General features: G+C 47.5%; 1 protein-coding gene across 1 annotated transcript in view; it reads left to right on the top strand.

The window, feature by feature from the left end:
• Positions 1 to 18443, top strand: part of p4hb (prolyl 4-hydroxylase, beta polypeptide) — an 18575-nt gene extending 132 nt beyond the window's left edge. The window contains exons 1-11 of the mRNA XM_080522408.1: positions 1 to 185; positions 2478 to 2684; positions 5060 to 5193; positions 5455 to 5592; positions 8806 to 8910; positions 9147 to 9272; positions 9674 to 9874; positions 10039 to 10159; positions 11353 to 11534; positions 13494 to 13610; positions 17753 to 18443. The exon at positions 1 to 185 is cut by the window's left edge and continues 132 nt beyond it. Of these exons, the coding sequence (XP_080378534.1) occupies positions 47 to 185; positions 2478 to 2684; positions 5060 to 5193; positions 5455 to 5592; positions 8806 to 8910; positions 9147 to 9272; positions 9674 to 9874; positions 10039 to 10159; positions 11353 to 11534; positions 13494 to 13610; positions 17753 to 17821 (1539 nt within the window). The 5' untranslated portion in view covers positions 1 to 46 and the 3' untranslated portion in view covers positions 17822 to 18443. The remainder of the gene's footprint in view (positions 186 to 2477; positions 2685 to 5059; positions 5194 to 5454; positions 5593 to 8805; positions 8911 to 9146; positions 9273 to 9673; positions 9875 to 10038; positions 10160 to 11352; positions 11535 to 13493; positions 13611 to 17752) is intronic.
• Positions 18444 to 20295: the final 1852 nt, after the last annotated feature.

The raw sequence follows: 20295 nt of genomic DNA on the forward strand, positions 1-20295 counted from the left end.
CTACGAAGCAAATTCTCTGTCAGAAGACGCAGTTCGACAAGCAACTATGTTGAAGTTTGTCCTACTCTGCACCCTGGCCGTGGCGAGCAGGGCTGACGTCGCCGAGGAGGATGATGTGCTGGTGCTGAAGAAAAGTAACTTCGAGGAGGCGTTGAAAGCTCACCCCGATATCCTCGTTGAATTCTGTAAGTATCTATCTACCCACCCCCGCCACCTCTACAGGGCGACTAACCCGGACTTACAATACATGCTATGTTTTGAGCTCATTTATCTCGGTAAGGGGTTAAATAGTTCCACCGCCGCTCCTGTCATCGCGCTCAGTTCCACCGTATAGGTCCACCTCCGTGGGATGGCATAGCGTCGCGTCGGTGCTTAGCCTCGCTAGCCACTTAGCATGTTTTAGAATTGTGCTCAAATGATTCTTGTGTAGCTTAGCTGTCAAGTTCTCTTATCTAAATAGCTCTCCCGGGCCTGTAGGCTGCCCATTGCCTGTTGGTTGCACTGGAGCTTCTCAGCCAAGAGTTCAAGAATGTCAATATAAGAGTAGCCAACCCCAAACATTCAAACGTAGAAGCACTGCATCCTTATTGTTTACCCTATCTACCATCTACTGGCTGTGGGATGAGACCCAGACTGGCCATATTTGTTGAAGATTGTCCCAGTTTCAATGGATATAGTCTGAATTTACTGTGAGCTCTTACAATAGTTTTTTTTTTTTTTTTTGCAAGAGGCTGTGTTATTGTTCATTTGTGCGCTGGAGACAGAACACTACATGGTGTCAATGATGAGCATGGAGAAAGCTGTGGTTTTGCTCAACAATGCAAGCATTGTTTCTTGAGTCGCTATAGCTAGAGGGAACGGATAGATTTTGCATGCTTGATTATTTGCAAGAGTGACGTGTACTGTGTCTGCGCGCAGAGTTTCGATTGCTCGATTTCGGTTTCCTGGTCGGTTTCAGTTTGATCTTTTTAGGAGTTGGACAATGACTGACAAAGTTTGCTGCAGTTGTATACCACCACAACACGCCCAATAGTGCTCCGTGACTAAGTTATTCTATTGTGCTTTACAGCGTAGTCTTTTATTAATAATGTCCATGTAACACAAGCAGGCCCGTCCCGCGAGTGTCAAAAGCTTGATGTGTTCAATAGTTTTAATATTGATGTGCCGTTAAACCAGTGAGAACGCTCCACGACTTGGGCTGTCCAATCAGCGCCGTCGGGGGAGGATCAAATATTGTTTGCCCACGTATCTCGCTCACGGGCGGGACCTTTTGGGGGGTTGGATGAGGTGCTAGGTTGACGTGTACATCTCAGAAAGTTCATCTGTTCTTCTCTGAACGCCTGTTAAACTCGTCCTCTCTAGAGCTATTCTAGTATGGTATTCTTCAAGTATGAACAAATGCTTCGGGAACGCACTTGTTGATTTATGTATTGAAAATATGGTACATATAGGCCAAGTTTTGGTTTGAAAGTAGGCCTAAGTTGTATTGGCTTGCGTACTGGGATAGCCGACAGCAGGGGAGTGTATAACAGTACAATAATAAAATTCTTACTAAGCTCTCCTCTTTGAAAACACACAATACAGTAGTAACACAATAATACATTAACAAACCAACACACAGTAATAGGCAGCATACATTAGCAGTAGCAACACTTTACACAATAATAATTAAGTAATTGCGTCACTTTAAGGAAGTGGCCATTGGACTTTGAGCTTACAACCTCATTACTCATAACTGATAGCTGGTCTAGCTCATGGTTATGTTGGAGTGTTTCAGAAGTCTTTCCAAAAGAAATCACGCTTCAGCACACGGTCTGAGTCAATATTCTTGGTCAATAGTTTGTTCAAACCATAGCAACATTTGCAGATATTACACATATCTACAGCTTACACTAGTCATTCTATCATCGGTGTGTAGAAACCTGTTATTCCTCTTAAGCCAAATATCTGCAGTTAAATCCTTGATTCCATGATGTCAGCCACAGTCTCTCTGTCTATGGCTAGTGCAGAATTTGCATTTACCATTAACCATCAGACTTTGCATCCATTAGCCTCTATGATGCTGAGTCATGTCAACCTTAATGTCCAAACTTTCCATATTCTCGATGTGGCTCCCACGTTTATGTTCTTCCTGTTGTAAAGCGCTGTTTGTTTATATTGTTTGTTCTACTTTATATTATTGATGGAAAGCCAGGGATGCACTCCCCAGTGGGACGAAAACCATTTACATTTTTGGCATTCGGCAGACGCTAAAGTTTTATCCAAAGTGACTTACAACTAATACATTTGTCTAAGGAAGTGAGTCATCTATCCATCAGTCATCGCAACAAAAAACCAAGTACCAAACATATTTATAGCCCCCCTATCTCCTCCTCATCTCCAGACGCTTCAAGGTGCTACTGCTATAGCCAAATATTCCATACATGGCTATGTGTTATAACATGTTTATAACACCACCCTCTCCTCCTTGTCTGTAGACGCTCCGTGGTGCGGCCACTGCAAGGCCCTGGTCCCAGAGTATGCCAAGGCAGCGGGCATGCTGAAGGCGGAGGGCTCAGAGATCCGCCTGGGCAAGGTGGACGCCACAGAGGAGGCCGACCTGGCCCAGGAGTACGGCGTGCGCGGGTACCCCACCATCAAGTTCTTCAAGGGGGGAGAGAAGGAGTCGCCCAAAGAGTACTCTGGTGAGTAGTAACAGCAACGGTAGCACGGGTGCTGTTATGTCAGTCGTAAAGACGTATGGGGGATGTGGTTCTGGCCTTCCATGTCAGGTCAGTGGTCTGAACTCCTGGTTCTGGACAGCCACGGTGTCTCAGGGGAGGTTGGTGGAGGTAGAATCGGAGGACGGGCTCTTTGTAATGAATGGAATGAGGAATGGTACTAAACAATGCATGGAATGAGAAATTCTGTGCATCGTACCATACCGTATTCCAGTCCATTGATTACATTGAGCCAGTCCTCCGATTTCTACCTCCACCAGCCTCTGGCACTGTTTGTCCCAGCACCTGACTTGATTTAGTCAATGAATACGACACTATGTGGAATTAGTGGGCAGTAGAGATCCCAATCTTCTCATGTATAATGTTATTGATGGTAGTCTGTCAAACTGTCTTTTTGATGCACTAGTTTTGACCGGTGTACCTTTAGAACATATTGGGCCGGTTTCAGAGACAAGGCTTAAGCCTAGTCCTGGACTAAATCACACTTTCAATGTAAAATCTCCATTGAAGATGTTTTTTAGTCTAGGATTAGGCTTAAGCCTTGTCTGTGAAACCGGCCCATTGTGTCATATTTAATTACATAAGAAAGCCTTTTGTTGATCTTAATCTGAATCAACCAAATTACAGAAAATCTTTGCTAATTACCTCCATGAATGGGAAACCTACTAGGAACAATGTGATCCTTGTTAATCTCCGTTGTGTTAGGAAGTAGTCATATGATCTTTATCAGTCCTACATGCTGCTGGTCAGATAATTATTCTATTATTATTATTATCTAAAGGGAGACACTGGTCCTCTTCACCTCCTTCTATAAATTCACCCTTCCGTCTTTCCTTGGTGGAGCCTAATCGGTCATCTAACGTGATTGGAACGGATCAAAGCGGGAGTTTCCACTGCATTGCATTGCAAGTCGCGTCAGATCAGTGAGTCCTCCCAAAGGAGGGAGTATAGCAGGATTAATTTTTCTGTGTTCAAATAGACACACACCCGTGCGCAATATGAGATGCGAAAAAAAAGTTGAGACATGTCACATCTCCTGTGTGCTGTTTCTCACACACACACAGACAGTGTAATGACTTCCCATATGTCTAGTAATGTGACTCCTATCAGCCAACGGGATGAGTGAGTTAGCCAATGAGCTAGTCTCTCTCCTCCCACATGGCTGTGACTAAACTAACATGTTCTCCCCACGCTCCCTCCCTCCCTCCCTCCCTCCAGCCCAGTCAGACCCAGCTGTGCGATGTGCCGTTCTGCACGTTGTCATTGCCTGGCTGGGCCAGGTTGTGGTCTAAGAAGGGGAGGGGTTGAGATTTTCTATGGGACAGGCCTGACTTGCAGCCAGCTTCTAGCACTCTCTCTGTGTTCGTCTTTCTCTCTCTCTCTCTCTCTCTCTCTCTCTCTCTCTCTCTCTCTCTCTCTCTCTCTCACTTTCACTCACTTTCTCTGTGTCTCTCTCACACTTTTTCTCTCTCACTTTCACTCACTTTCTCTCAGTCTCCCTTACTGTCTCTTTCTGTTTCTCTGACATTCTCTCCTTCTTTCCGCTCTGTCTCTCTCTCTGTCTCTAAGAGCAGTGTGCTCACGTGACCGGCTATACAGCAGGATCATTAGCAGAGCTCAGTGGAGTTGCTGCACTATTGAGTCATTGGCCTTTTTATAATTCCCCGGTTATTCGTGCGTCCATTTGAAGGACGGCAGTTTGGTTCTTAGAAAAGCTTACGTTGTATTTATTATCTCGCACATACTGTACAAGGTCTGATGAGTTGGGGAGGTACATTTCCTTTCTTAACTGGCCATGATCAAGGTTTAACCAGGTCAATATTGTGAAAGAGAATGTTCTTAATTACTCTCCCAGGCTAAATGAAGGTCAAATGAAGAAATAAATGTTCAATAAACATTATCAAGGCTTTGACCAAACAAGGTGTTGGACTATCTGTCCTTTGTCTGTGGTAATGAGCCTTCCAGTAGATTTATAGAGGTTGTCAGTGCTTAATCTAGTTCACCAGTGAGACCAGTGTAAATTTGCTTTAGTCAGGTCAGTAGCTAGTTCTGAAGCTTTGTTTGATCTGTGGTAGGCTGTACCATCCGCCTCGATTGAGCTAGCCGTGGTCATGTGACTCATGACTTCATGACACTCTAGAATACATCCATCATTCCTTCCTTCCTCTCTCTCTTTACAGAGTCACTGATTTCTACATGGTTGAAAAATGATCTTGCTTTTCTTTCACTAATCCATCCGAGTCTGCCCTGTCATTCCTTCGACATGGGAACAAAGGAAGGATCTCTTTTAGTCCTGTTGGAACCCAGAGTGACTGTCTGTGTGTGTTCTCTCCCTGCAGCTGGCAGACAGGCTGACGACATCGTCAACTGGCTGAAGAAGCGTACCGGCCCCGCCGCCGCCACCCTGGTGGAGGTCGCCCAGGCAGAGTCCCTCATCGCCGACAACGAGGTCGCCGTCATCGGCTTCTTCAAGGTGAGACTCGACGGGCTGTCTGACCTGCTGCTCTGAACTCTGACCCTGTGGAAGTTTGGTTTTGTCCACCATGACCCTTTTTAGGAGTGATCCTAATTGTTTTTGTGACATATTATATTTACTAAGACTAAGAAAGTCATTCAGTTCACTTTGTACTCTTCAAGTATCAGAATAGCTTTTATTACATCTTCACAAGAGTAAAAGTCTTTGGCTTTGTAGGTAGACCTTTCATCGTCTAATCACCCCTCCTCCCCTCTCCAGGATGCTGAGTCTGAGGGAGCAAAGGTTTTCCTGAAGGCAGCAGAGTCCGTCGATGATGTCCCATTCGCCATCGTCTCGGATGACGCCATCTTCTCCAAGTTCGAGGTCACCAAGGACGGAGTCGTCCTCTTCAAGAAGGTACCAGTCTGTGGGCGAGACATAAGTTTAGGTAGTCTAAATTGGTATCGACCATGGCCTGGGAAGGGAACTAGGGGAACATAGCCCGGTGACAGGAAGGGAACTAGGTGAACACAAATCCTGGGAAATAAACCCTGAGAACAGGGTTATAAATACATTATTAATAACCCCGCTGTCGAAATTCAATTATCACGTGCGTATTGCATGACGCGTATCCCACCACGACTTTCACATCCTTACGGGCAGCCTAAGGAGGGTGGCGGTGACAGGCCTGATGCTTTACGACCAACACCCCCCCGTACACCCCAGTCTCAGCCAGGTAAAGCGATCCCTCCGAACCCCATACTTATCACGCTATCCGGTCTCTGATGCTAACATTAGCGCCTACGGGCACCTACGCAGCAGAGATCTGTGGACGCTTAGACTAGCATGGCTCCTCTGGTCCTGTCAGATTGCTTTTGGGCTCACTGCTGCGTTTGTCATGCAGGATGATGAGGTCATCAAGCTAGCGAGGGAAGCTAAGGAAGTGACTAGCTGGATGGCTAACGGGTGTATTAGGTCATAGTGTTTCCTCAAGCTAGCCTCATTGGCTAGTGTCAGGGAATGACTGACAACATGATGTAGGGTCCAGCGCCTTGTTTTAGAGACTGTTGGAGACAACCAGGTTTGAAAGAAGGCACTGTTATCTTTTTATTTTGTCCCCCTGGGGATTCCTTTTTTGGCTGCTCCACAGATTCTCCCCTTAGACAGGATATCCTGCCAGCGGGTGTTCATTTTCATGGCAAGATGAGGGTGTTCCCTTTTTTATTCCGAATAATTTTTATTGCCAAGTATATTCGCACATACAGGAGATTGACTTGGTGTGGTTGGTGCATAGGACATGAAGATACAAGCAACAATATAATAAAACAACAACAAAATTCAACACGATTCTAATGATGATGCAGAGTTGACGTAGTTTCTCTGACTCAATGGCAAGCTGTCCCAAAATTACTAAAACTACAGTGTCGGGATGTGTGCACTGCATATGCGCTTAAAAACAATTGGACTGGACTAGCATCAGGTGCATCAGAAGAAGATTGCTGTTCTCTACAAGACATTATCTACCGTTTTTGCTGTCTCAGACATGCATTAGACGTGGAATTTGGAGTCAACAATGAGAGGCCAGCGGGAGTCGATTCTTCTCCCTCTCAAAATCAGACTCAACTCACTCTTTCTTGAGAATCCAAAGAGTTAAGAGTTGACTCCTCTCCACTGATCTGATCTTCTCAAATGAACTTGTGGTCTTATACTCTGGCACAATGTGGTATTCCTAATTGCGTAACCATATTTCGACTCGAGGCTCTTGCGTTTCATAAAGCTTGTTGGCATGTAGATTTAACCTGTGCCCGAGGCCTGACCCTGGCTGAAGAAGGTCAGTCATTGAGTTATTTCCCTAGAGCAGTGCTCCCCCTAGTGTTTTGAGCTCTATGGCCAAGAGGACTGATGTGCTATTCATGTGCTCTCTGAAATAGGGAATCTTCTGCCTTGGAAACGGGTTGTTAAAAATATAACACCTGAGCTTCCCCGCTCGGAGACTATCAGAATCAACCAATAGAGATAAGAGTTAATTTCAACTCTGAAGTTTCAGATTTTCAGATGGTGTGAATGCAGCATGACATGGCTGAAGTAGGCCAGGGCCCACATGGACAGGTCATCAGCATTACTAACCTGTCATGGGCATGGCCCCCCTGAGGGCTTTGGCCTTGGCATAACATTTAATACGTTATGTCAAATATAATCTTGTTGTCACACAATAAATCATCTCTCGTCAACGAGGCCAAGCGGGGGCGCTCTAGGGTGTTAGCTGTAAACACAGGCTCCGTCCCGATTCTCCATCCTTGTGCCTGAAGTGTACACTTGGCCATTCTCCTCCATACAGATTGATTTCAATGCATAGGAATTGGGGTTTAGGTTGTAAACGTGGGCTGTAATACTTACAAAATCTATAATTCCTTGCTTTGAAACAACCTTTTCACTGCCCTGCTTTCACCAATCCAATCATAATCAGATCAGTTATTTACTGAGGGAGGGAGGAAGGAAGGATGCATATTTAGTAGGCTATATTTAGAGTATTCAAACAGCAAACAGTATGCTTCTCCTCTCTAACACTAGCCTAGAGGCATGCTGCCGGCATAATGAACATCAGTCTAATTCAGTTAAAGTGCCATAATTACCTAGGAGCTGCCACCTATACATGTTTGGTTTGCCTTGAGGGGGGAGGACAAGATTGGACTTGTACCATTTCTCCCACACCCTCAGCCAGCATTTTTATAGTTGACATACCTCTGAACCTTGTAATTAACCGCTGCCCTTTAAGAAAGCCTGGCAGCTACAGCTAAAAAATACATGTTGTCACATGTCATTTTAAAGGCTCAACCCTAACCCTCGCTCTCTGAGACGGAGATGAGATTCCTCTGTCTTGTCGCTTGGCCCAGGGTGCTCCTGATATGGCTCCTGATATGGCTCCCAAAGCTTAATCTACTTTTTGGTAAACAACTGCAGCCACCACCACCCCTCTACCCAGCTACTTGTTTAGGACTATTAACACTTAGGGCTAGGGTTTCACCCAGCAGTGGTCAATGCCCGTAAGTCCTGTGGTCAAACCACCCACCTACGCACACATGCCCCCCCACCTACACAAACCAACACACGCACCCCCACCTACACAAACCCACACATGCCCCCCCACCTGCACAAACCGATACACGCACCCCCACCTACACAAACCCACACATGCCCCCCCACCTACACAAACCGACACACACGCACCCCCACCAGCGTGTGCGTGTGCGTGCGTGCGTGTGCGTGCGTGTGCGTGCGTGTGTGTGTGTGTTTGACCACAGGACTTACGGGCATTCACCCCACACGTGCCCGGCAGGCTCTGTCTTAGCGGTGCTATTCTTAACACTCAATAAAACTAAATGTACCCCTGTGGGTCTTTACCCTTGGGGGTTACCAGGGATTTAAGGGAGCTTGTCTAGTAAGTCTATGTTTAAGGTTCAGCAGAGTTCATTCCCATTCCCAGGAAAAATAAATAGATGGATGGATGGATAGACAGGCGGGGCAGCAACTGTGTGGATGTGAGGGTTGGTGGGTTTGGGCCCTGCGGAAAGTTTCCATGTCGGGGGACACGCACGTCCTTGTATCAATATAGATTTCTTTCCTTTCCAGTTCGATGAAGGCCGTAACACCTTCGATGGAGAGCTGGACAAGCAGAGCCTGCTGGCTTTCATCAAGGCCAACCAGCTGCCTCTGGTCATCGAGTTCACCGAGCAGGTAACCACACACACACACACACACACACACACACACACACTTTACCACTCACTTTTACACACACAGAGTATGTCTATAAGGTTCACTGAACAGGTCCTGAAAAGGACCACACTGATGCATGCTATACTCTCTCACACCCTCCCTCTCTCTCATTCACTCTCATACAAACTGCCTCTCCCACTCCCACTGCACATGAACAATGTCCAATCTAACACCGGACTGTTTCTCTTCCTCAGACTGCCCCCAAAATCTTCGGAGGAGAGATCAAGTCCCACATCCTGATGTTCGTGCCCAAGGGAGCCAAGGACTTCCAGGACAAGATGACCGAGTTCAAGAAGGCTGCCGAGGGGTTCAAGGGCAAGGTGAGTGGACCTGGATCTGAAGAGAGGTGTGTGTGTCTATACGGCGCTGGGCTGAACAGAACCAGATCACTGAGGGGTCCTTTGGGGTCATCGTACCCAAGTTCTGATTAAGCTTTTTCGCTACTGTTGTCAAATGCTGAAGAATAACCCCATATGACGGTTATGGAATATATAATCCCTTCTCAAAAAAGCTCCATTCTATTTCAAAGTGATGAGACTGTTTACACCCGTGACTGTCACTGCCAGATTGTGAGACTCTGTGACGGTCACTGCCAGATTGTGAGACTCTGTGACTGTCACTGCCAGATTGTGCTCACCTTGTGTACCCTCGAGGCCTGATAACTGTACATATTGTACCTTAACCAGTACACCTTCCTCCTCTCCTCCTCCTCCTCCTCCAGATTCTGTTCATCTTCATCGACAGTGAGGTGGATGACAACCAGCGCATCCTGGAGTTCTTCGGCCTGAAGAAGGAGGAGTGTCCCGCCATCCGCCTGATCACCCTGGAGGACGAGATGACCAAGTACAGGCCCGAGAGCGAGGCCATCACCGCCGAGAATATCATCGGCTTCTGCACACTGTTCACCGACGGAAAACTCAAGGTGTGTGTGTGTGTGTGTGTGTGTGTGTGTGTGTGTGTGTGTGTGTGTGTAAAGTGTCTACACTACTAGAAGAAAGTACCACACATGTCCCTGTGTCCTACTGTAGACTTGTCCCTGTGTCCTAGTAGTTATTTATCTTTTCATCTTCTCTGTCCTTCCTGCAGCCCCACCTCATGAGCCAGGACATCCCCGAGGACTGGGACAAGAACCCCGTCAGAACCCTGGTCGGAAAGAACTTCGAGGAGGTCGTCTTCGACCCCACCAAGAACGTCTTTGTCGAGTTCTGTAAGAAAGAGTCACCCCTCTCTCTCTCTCTCTCTCTCACTCTCTCTCCTTCACCCACCTCCTTCTCTCTCTCTCTCTCGTGCACACTTTCATTCCGCCTTTCATTCCGCCTTTCTCTCTCACACACACACTCTCTCTCTCTCGCCCCCCACCCCATCTATACCGTCTGTCTGCCCACCCACATGACTAGGTCCTGTGTGGATGTATGAGGGAGGGTGAGTGGCCCTGACATATTCTGAGGCTCTCCTGTTTCATTACACAGTATAGAAGGGGTGAGGTGGGGATGAATAGCTCCTGGGGCACACAGATAACACATACACACACAACTAAATCAATGTGTAACCTGAGACACTGAGGGGAAAAAAACATTAAGATAAATTTAGTCGCAGACAGAATTTGTTTTTTATATAGAATCCCTCGGCTCCTGAAATTGCACCTCTGTTGAGAGACTGGAGGAATTTTCCATGCCTGCAAGCTTTGATATTGCTCACGGTCAGTTGCTCATGGAGGGAGTGGTGTATATGCACATACATGTGGGTAGGCAGGGGGTGTATTTCCTATCTGGGCGAGCTTGAGGGGGAGAGGGGGCACGCGCCCTTTGTGTGTTCACCCATCTCTCTGTCCCTCTGCGGGTGGGCAGCCATCAACCTAAATGCCAGCTGTGTGTGTGTGTGTGTGTGTGTGTTTCCATTGTTACAATGGTGCTATATCCGAAGCCCTGCTGCCAGAGGGTTGTCCATGCATTCACACAGCGTGCGTGTGTGTGTGTGTGTGTGTGTGTGTGTGTGTGGTCCATGCATTCAAACAGTGTGTGTGTGTGTGTGTCAGGGTCTTCATAGCGATGCTACAGCTGTATGATGAATCACATCACCATCAGGGGAAGGCAGGTGGAGGTAGAAGGATGGGCTCATTGTAATGCATGGAACGGAATGAAGGAATTGTATCAAACGCATGTTCTTGATACCGTTCCTCATTCCATTTCATGCATTACAATGAGCCCCGTCCTCCATTTTCTGCCTCCCCTGCCTGCCTCTCTCCCCTGGAGCCTCCACCCCAAACCGCTCCTCTCCTCTCCATGCCTCAGATGCACCCCAGTGCGGACCACTGCAAGCAGCTGGCTCCCATCTGGGACAAGCTACCTGACCCCTCTCCCCTGACCCCTAACCTCTCCCCTCCTCTCCCCCCCCTCTCAGATGCGCCCTGGTGCGGCCACTGCAAGCAGCTGGCTCCCATCTGGGAGAAACTGGGGGAGAAGTTCCTGGACAGCACAGACATCGTCGTGGCCATGATGGACTCCACCGCCAACGAGATCGAGTCCGTCAAGGTCCACAGCTTCCCCACGCTCAAGTACTTCCCCGCCGGAGACGAGCGCAAGGTGAGGCGTGTGCGTGTGCGTGTGCGTGCGTGCGTGTGTGTGTGTGTGTGTCAGTTAGTTAGTTACGTGGAGTTACAGGTCACCAATTAACACAAACAACAGCTTTCAGAACGGCTGGTGGTGTTTCGTATCTTAGGACCCACATCCATACGATACGGCAACCTGACGCCCTATGCAGCCAACGGAACTGCAGTGTGGTGTAGGTGCTCTGGAACACCGCCACCTTGCTCTCTCCTGCATGCCAACAGAGTCTTTATAAGTCCACCAATGAGGGAATGTCATTGACATTGACGTGGAATGAGGGAATGGTATCAGAACATGTGCTCTGACTTCTACCTCCGCCAGCATATCCAGTCCTCGTGTATATGATCTCGTCTTGCTTCCCTCCGTTTTGCAGAAGGCTGCGTCTCAGTCTCCCGGGTCTTGTTCCCCTCAGGGTTAAGATCGTGGCAGCATATCTTTTCGATGGCTCATTTCCCAGACATAGCCTGCGATAAATCGTCTGGCAACCTCTTTGAAAACCAAGACCCTCACGAGAGAGAGAGGTCGAATACCTGTCAGTTGGGAATTTATTCTAGACCCTTCCTTCCTCTCTCTCAGTAAACACCTACTCAGGCCTTGCTTCGGGCCGGGGCCACCACCCACCCACCCATCGCTCCATCCAGCCTCTCTAATTACAATTGACCCCTTTCTTAATCGTCTCACACTCATTACACGGGTGAGGCGCATGGGTTATTTGATCAGCTAAGTAATTGCCACAGGAGTTCGTGGCAAGTCGCGCTAGCTACACGCACTGACACCTGACCCCCCACTGACCCAGTAAGTGACGCCATTGTGTTGGTGTTTAAGCCCAACCCCTCTGATATGGGTCACCCTCACCATGGCTCTTGTAACCCCCTCCCCCCTTCCCACCCCCTTTTTAAGTAAAAGTCAAGCCATCCTTTAAGTACTGTATCCAACAGTTCCACGACAATAACATTCTAGATTGCAAGTCTTTATTACAATGCAAATGTTACGGAACTTACAATGCCAAAAAGGTGCCTGTGAAAGTTCTGTATTTCTAACCGAGTTGGCAAAGCTCTGTCTGAGGCTCTGTCTGTCTGAGGCTCTGCTGTAGCCTGCCCTGTCGGAGCCCACAGCCCTGGGCCCGTGGGGAGAGTTGGGCAGCCTTAATTAGGAGCTGCGTGCTGGGACTGTTAAACGCCTGAGGTTTAAGCCTCTGACCCTGCCATAGCGACGGGGCCGGAGATGGAGATGGAGGCGGTGGCAGCTGCATCAGGGGCCTCACTAGCTCCGTCTGACAGCTCTGTATTAAGTGACAGATTGCAGGGGTCGAGCCTGGAGGTGGAGCTCCACGACTGGCCTCAGTCTGATCTTCTCGAGGTTAAAACCCAATAATAACCCGGGCAGCCGTAAACATGAAGGGCATAAACCAGCCCACCGTTGGCCTTCTCCTCATCCCCACCATGGGTCAGTTATGATCTCCTGACTGGCTGAGGTTGTAGTGTCAAATGTTGTTGACTCTCTCAAATCACGTTGGCACAAGTCTCATCAGAATGCTGTTTTATTCAATAGTCGACACAGAACTCTTCTGACCTTATAGCCTCCATTGGGTGCAGAGCCGTTAGCATGGATAGTCATCTGTTGCATGTTGTTGCTTATTTTGTAGAACAGATGTTCTCCACAGTAAAGCTGTCCACAGACTGAACTTGTGTCTCTTGCTCACTATCGTCTGCTCAACTAGACCCTAAAATGATCCATTGTCTTGACAGTGTTAAATGTAGTTTTACAGGGATAATGCACATTAATAAACGTTGCTGCCAGTTTAGAGTAAGGGCTAGTTTTCAACTTTATCCCACTCACTTGCATGTCCTTACTTCAGCAGAACCGTGGCGTTAAGTGTGTCCCCTCTCGACCTCCGTAGTCTTAACGTGTGACGTCCCTTCCTCCTCCTCCCAGGTGATTGACTACAACGGTGAGAGGACGCTGGAGGGCTTCACCAAGTTCCTGGAGAGCGGCGGCAAGGAGGGCGGAGCCCCCGCTGGCGACGGAGAGGAAGAGGGAGAGGACCTGGACGTAAGTAGAGAACCTGAAAACACCAAGCTTTTACCCCCATAAGAGCCCACTTTTACCCCCATAAGAGCCCACTTTTACCCCCATAAGAGCCCACTTTTACCCCCATAAGAGCCCACTTTTACCCTCATTAGAGCCCACTTTTACCCCCATAAGAGCCCACTTTTACCCCCATAAGAGCCCACTTTTACCCCCATAAGAGCCCACTTTTACCCTCATAAGAGCCCACTTTTACTCTCATAAGAACCTACTTTTTGTATCTAGAAGCTCTACTGCACTTTTCTAGCCCACCTCTTGCAACTAAATTCAGAAAAAGAAGTTTGCAAATTTGTGTTTGATCGATTATTTCTCTGTTGTTACAATGCTAATTGTATGCTAATGCTAATGTATTTAATATCGTTGGAAAGCCTGTTAATTTACCTTTACAATGATGTCCAACTTGTAAGGATCATGCATTTGTGGGATGAGCAGCACAGCTGATTATGTGGGTAGCGCCCAAGTAAAATTTGAGATGGCCTTCAATGATGACGAGCCATGTTTTGCCTGTGATGGAGATACCGCCCCACACCATGACACTGCCCCCACCAAAAGCTGTTACTCGATCGGTGCAACAATCAGCATAGCGTTCTCCACGTCGTCTCCATACTTTGACCCTGCCATCCAACTTCTGCAGACAGAACCTGGACTCATCACTGAACATGACAGTCCCCCACATGTTCAGGTTCCATTGTTGGTGTTGCTGACACGAGTTCCAAATGTAATGCATAGAAACAGAAGAAGATAAACAGGTGTTTCATACCTTTCCTCATTCCATTACAATGAGCCCGTCCTCTGATTTCTACCTCGACTAGCCTCCCCTGATGGAGCGCATCTTCTGCACCTATAGACTACCCAGTCCCAGTTTGCGTAGTCTATGCGTAGGTGTGCGTAATGGCTGGCTATTGATAGCTGTTGGATATATTAGCTGTTGGATATATTAGAGCTGTGTTATTCAGTGGTCCGGGATGGAAACGTACCACACACACATTCCCTGACTAACTTGGCCTTGCCAAGACCTTCCACCCTCCCCTCTTTCCACCACCCATCCCCTCATTTCCCCACCCAGCCCCTCTTTCACTCACTCTGGTGTCTCCAGCCCCCTTTCCCCTGTCATGGAGAAGTCTGTAGGCCTTGAAGGGGGAAGAAATGGCTTTCCTAGAGCAGCAAAGTAAGAATTACTGTTGGATTTGTATCTATTTCATGATGCAGAGACGACATCTTCATGCACGTTCGCAGTTGAACCCAATCCTGGTCATGGTCCAAGTCAGGCCTGTTATCATGTAACATGTAACATGTTATCATGTTGATCCTAGAATAGATTAGAATGTAAACCGTGACTATGTCTGCAACGCTTGTGCATGCTACCCGTGCAGTATGGGCTGGGTGTGAGGATTTTAGGTTGTAACCTAAGAAATAACCCCCTTTATTTGAGGTCAAACACGCTACTGGAGGAAAAGTGTTTGTTTAAGTTTCCGTTGGGGTGACTGTGCTAGACCTGGTCTGTCTCTGAGCCTGGCTGCTTCACCACGTGCTAAGCTATGTCTGCAGGGGGTTATCTCAGGCATACACAGTATGACATCACCCAGGCAGGGGGATTACATTTCTGGCGTTTAGCAGATGCCTTATTCCAAAGAGACTTAGAACAAATACATTTGACTTAAGTAAGTGAATCATCTATCCACCAGTCATAGCAGGAACGAATTATCTATGCTCAGGCCCAGGATTAGGAGCTGGACTCATAGACATGCACCAGTCTATGGCCATACTCATAATATGTGTGGTGGCCTGGGAAAACCCGTCGGATGTCGCTGGCGTTCGTTTGTGGCAAAGAGCAAAAATAGATGGAAATCGCGATTTTGATATTATGTGGTATTCTAGTACTTTGAACTCCATACTACATTATGGTGAATAAACATTTTAAGAAAACAAAAGAGAAAGTACTTATTTTTATGTTTTTGTGGTGGGTAGTTTGCTAGCGAAACAACGTCATGTTGAACGTGTCTCATTCTCAGTTAAGCAACTCACGCACACATGAGCGAAAGGAGAGACGATACTTCCACCTGTGGTATTGCCAGTTTACTGATGCTCACAATAAGCATAAAGTAATAACATCTTAACTAGAAGACACACAAATGGATCTGTCCCTCGCATACCGACGAGGCGAGCAGACTACACCGCATCACAAGCAGACAAACGAGACCGGCCGATCTGCATAGGCTCCTCCCCCGACCCGGAGGAGAAAGGGGTCGGGGGCAGCATTTCTCACCTTTCACTTTTTTTGACATGATACATTAAAATGCTCATAACTTTTTAAAATAAAGGGCTATCTCAGTCATTCAACCAGTTATGAATAGCTGAGAACTTATGGAAATATTAAAAAATGAAAATGTCAAAATGCCACCATGTGAAGGGTTTTCCCAGGCCACCACACATATAGACATGCACCAGTCTATGACCATACTCATAATATAGACATGCACCAGTCTGGCCATACTCATAATATAGACATGCACCAGTCTATGACCATACTCATAATATAGACATGCACCAGTCTGGCCGTACTCATAATATAGACATGCACCAGTCTATGACCATACTCATAATATAGACATGCACCAGTCTGGCCGTACTCATAATATAGACATGCACCAGTCTATGACCATACTCATAATATAGACATGCACCAGTCTGGCCGTACTCATAATATAGACATGCACCAGTCTATGACCATACTCATAATATAGACATGCACCAGTCTGGCCATACTCATAATATAGACATGCACCAGTCTGGCCGTACTCATAATATAGACATGCACCAGTCTATGACCATACTCATAATATAGACATGCACCAGTCTATGACCATACTCATAATATAGACATGCACCAGTCTATGACCATACTCATAATATAGACATGCACCAGTCTATGGCCATACTCATAATATAGACATGCACCAGTCTATGGCCATACAATGAAGCAGTAGTCTAAGCCTGGTGCACTCGAGCCACATAAGAGTCCAGAATGCATCAGTCAATCAAATTAGGAACGCATTTTTTTAATTATTGTAAAACCAAGCACATTATTTTATTTTTTTACATTTGAGGAATGATTAGTCTTAAAGCAATCTAAGGGGAATCCCCCTTCATCTCCACCCCCTACAAATGTTGCTTCCGTGTAAGACTCTCCATCCCCATGGTGATCTCCGCTCCCTCCGTCTAGAAGGCCGGAAGGCCAGATGACTCCGAGGCCAGCAGGCAGTCACCTGGCTCTAATGCTTCTCACAGGGCCTCGGGGCTTTAGAGAGGTGGGGAGGATGAAGGCGGGGGGTTCTCACCCTCTCTGGCACCCCTCTGGACCAGGGAACGCATCCAAGACCACATCTCTGGGCTGCTAAGATCCAGCTCAAACTAGCTCAACCCCCCCCCCCCACGTGCACACCCAGTTGGCCACATGCGCACTCACACACTCACTCCAGTCACCACTACGCCCCCTCACTAATGCCCATCGCAGCTGTCGCCTTTGCCACTGTTTACCTGCCTCTCCTTCCAGACCCGGACTCCCTGACAGCTGTAAAAACACCCATACGTGCAGCATCACACACACACACCCACACACACACACATTTTAGTAAACACCACCCCCACAGACTTCAGTCAACACTATCCCCAGCCTCCACCCCCCTCCCCCTCTAGCAGTGATAAATTAACCTTTGCGAGAGGAAGATGTCATTTTCATGACAGGATTGTGCTGACCCCCTCTGAGCCCATCTGAACATCCATCACTGTAGGCAGAGAGGGCCTTGGAGGAAGACAGGCGCCCGGGACACTCACACGGGCACCGTCTAGTCCTCTGATTGGTGGGAAAGAATAGCTGGACATGTAGGGTAGGGTAGGGTGGACGAGGCTCGTGCGTGTGTTCCATGGAGGAGCACTTCTCCAGCAGGCCGTGTAGTTAGAGAAACATGCATAAAGGCTTATACTGGGAATGGCATGCAGACTCTAGTCAGACCAGACTGACTGACAGAGAACTGATTTGTAACTCCATTCCTCTCTCCTTCTCTCCTTCTCTCCTTCTCTCCTCTCTTCCTCTCTTCTTTCCCCAGGATATGGAAGACCTGGACGAGCAGGACGGCTCAGATTCCGACGGCGAGGACGGACACGACGAGTTATAAGAGCCGGCGAAGGAGAGAGGAGAGACGGAACCCCCCCATCCCCACCCCACCCCTACCAACCACCCACCATCACCTCCACCTCTCGAAGAACCTCCCCCCTGTCCTGTTCTGTGAACACTAACCTTCCTTTGCTCCTCAACCAGCCAGCCAGCCAGCTGGGGGTGTATCTAGCGAGGTCACGCGCTCACACAACGTGGCAGGTAGAAATGTAGCGTATAGAGCTGGTTATGACTCCCGGTTCCTACACCTCGGGGCGTTCACCCCCGGTCTAGACGGTGCGTTTCTACCTGCAGCGTTGTGTTGACGATGTCTCGGGAACAAGCCCCCCCCCCTCCTCCCGGCGTGGCCGAAGGTCGTACAGCCGACCTCTGACCTTCGGCCCAGACGGACTCGCCTCGTCGTCTTGTTCCCCTCAGGGGGCTAAGCAGAACAGAACCGATCAGCACGCCACCTCCTTCTGGGGGGGGGGGGGGGGGGGGGGAGTCTTCTCCTTACTAACTCCTCCCTCAAAACCACGGTGGAGTTTGCCTTGTATATTATGAACCAAATGTTTAAAAAAAGAAAAGGAAAAAAAAAAAAAGGAAAGAAAAAAAAATGGCATTGAGAGATATATGTTCAGTTGTTGTTCAGTTCAGAACATGTTCAGTTCACAAATTGTTTCGGGGTTTTTTATTTTCTACACTTCTGTGATTTCCTGTCAAATCCCCCCCCCCCGTGGTTGTTGGGTATGGGGTGTAGGGGAGAGTTAAGGCTAGTCTGTAGCTGTTTGGGGTGTGGAGGGGCAGGGGGCGCTGCCAGGGTGTGTGTTCCTCTCCTAGGACAGTAGGAGGGCCATGGTGGTGTACGGTGGCATGTTATGTTATGGACTCATCACTCAGGGGACTTGGGGCCATCCTGTATATTTCTCATTTTGTAAAGAGTAACAAGAAAATGAAGAGTGTGTTCTGTGCGACACAAGGGGCCCTTGGACAACAATATATGCATTTGTAGCAGAGACCAATCTGAGGCTCACTTCATTTGTTTCCTCTCTCTCTCTCTCTCTTTCTCTCTGCCTTCATTCCCTCTACAAATCATATCATCATTTGCAGTTCAGTTTCCCTCTCATTTCAGCACGGCTACTGAAAATTATTTTATTTTTTTTAAAGAAGAGAAAGGTTAAAACTTTGGAATAAAATCGTGCTTGTTTTATTTAATTGTATTTTCATTTAGTATAAGGTTTTTTATTTTTATGTCATTTAATCTGTGTACCAGTACACCCAGTTTGAAGCTAAACTATGCTAGCTTTGGCAAAGTCGGCCCACGGATGCTCTCTCGCAGAACTGAGACCAGTTTGGGAAAGCTGTGAATTTCCGGAAAGCACCGTATAGCACAAAGACCATCCTAAATTCATTACATTGTAGGTGATGGACTGAATGATGGTCTTGGTGCTGCAAAGCTTTGCGAAAACTCATCTCTGTTTGTTGCACTTGCTCATGCCATAGAGTTATAACACTAGACGGCGCATGAATGATAAAGATAGCTGCTGCCTTCTCTGGTGATGTGTCTCTATGGGTCATGTCAATCAGAGATTCCACATGGGTACTGAAGAAGGGACAGAGGTTGTTACTAAGGGAACTGGTGTATCGGTTATCTGAGAGAAGCATCCATGTTGTTTTGGGGGAGGAACAGTGCAACAGCCCCACCCCCTAACTGTACCACACACATCCCCTCTGGCTTTAGCCCTACCTGACCCGTGTGTGTGTGTGTGTGTGTGTGTGTGTGAGAGTGTGTGTGTGTGGTGAAAATGCTGGGGAAGTGTGGATGCTTTTTCCCCCCCCTCATGTCCAGGGAAACGGTTGTCTGTTTTGTTGTATTGGGGGACGTTTGGAAGGAATGGGAGGGTTGCGTAGGGCAGGGGCAAGGGTTTAACATTCGACAGCTAGCTCTAAAGTGGTGGGGGATTGATTGAGAAACAAAAGCATTCCATCACATTCAATTTGATGTGGAAAAAGTGAAAAGCTTGGTGGCCAAATAAATAAATAAAAATCTGGAAAAAATAGATATTTGTGTTTGGGTGTTTGTTCTTGCACTTTTCAGTACAGCTATGGGTGTTAGGGGTGACTCGGGGGTGGGTGTGGGGGTGGGGGTGTGAGTCTTCATTCTAGAAAACACCATGAGGGCATAAAAATGGTTTACAGCCAAATGAAGGGAAGCCAATGCCTGTCCTCACAGCCATAAACTATGCATGCCATGAGCGTGATGCAAAGGTAATTCATATTACTCTTTCTGTAAAACATGCACTCATGGGTCATTTCCAAATGTCTATGATTTGGTCAGCTCATGGTGACAACAACAGGTGGGGAAAGTACCACAAGAATAAATCCGGCAAGCATGATTCATTGAGGGCTGGTTTCCTGGTCCTGGGTACAGATTAAGCGAAGTCCTGGAAGCCTCATTCGTTCTCCTTCATTGTGCTATTTAGTCTAGGATTTGGC

Source organism: Nansenia antarctica (assembly GCF_963989245.1).
Source record: "Nansenia antarctica genome assembly, chromosome: 2".
Classification (NCBI taxonomy): Eukaryota; Metazoa; Chordata; class Actinopteri; order Argentiniformes; family Microstomatidae; genus Nansenia; species Nansenia antarctica.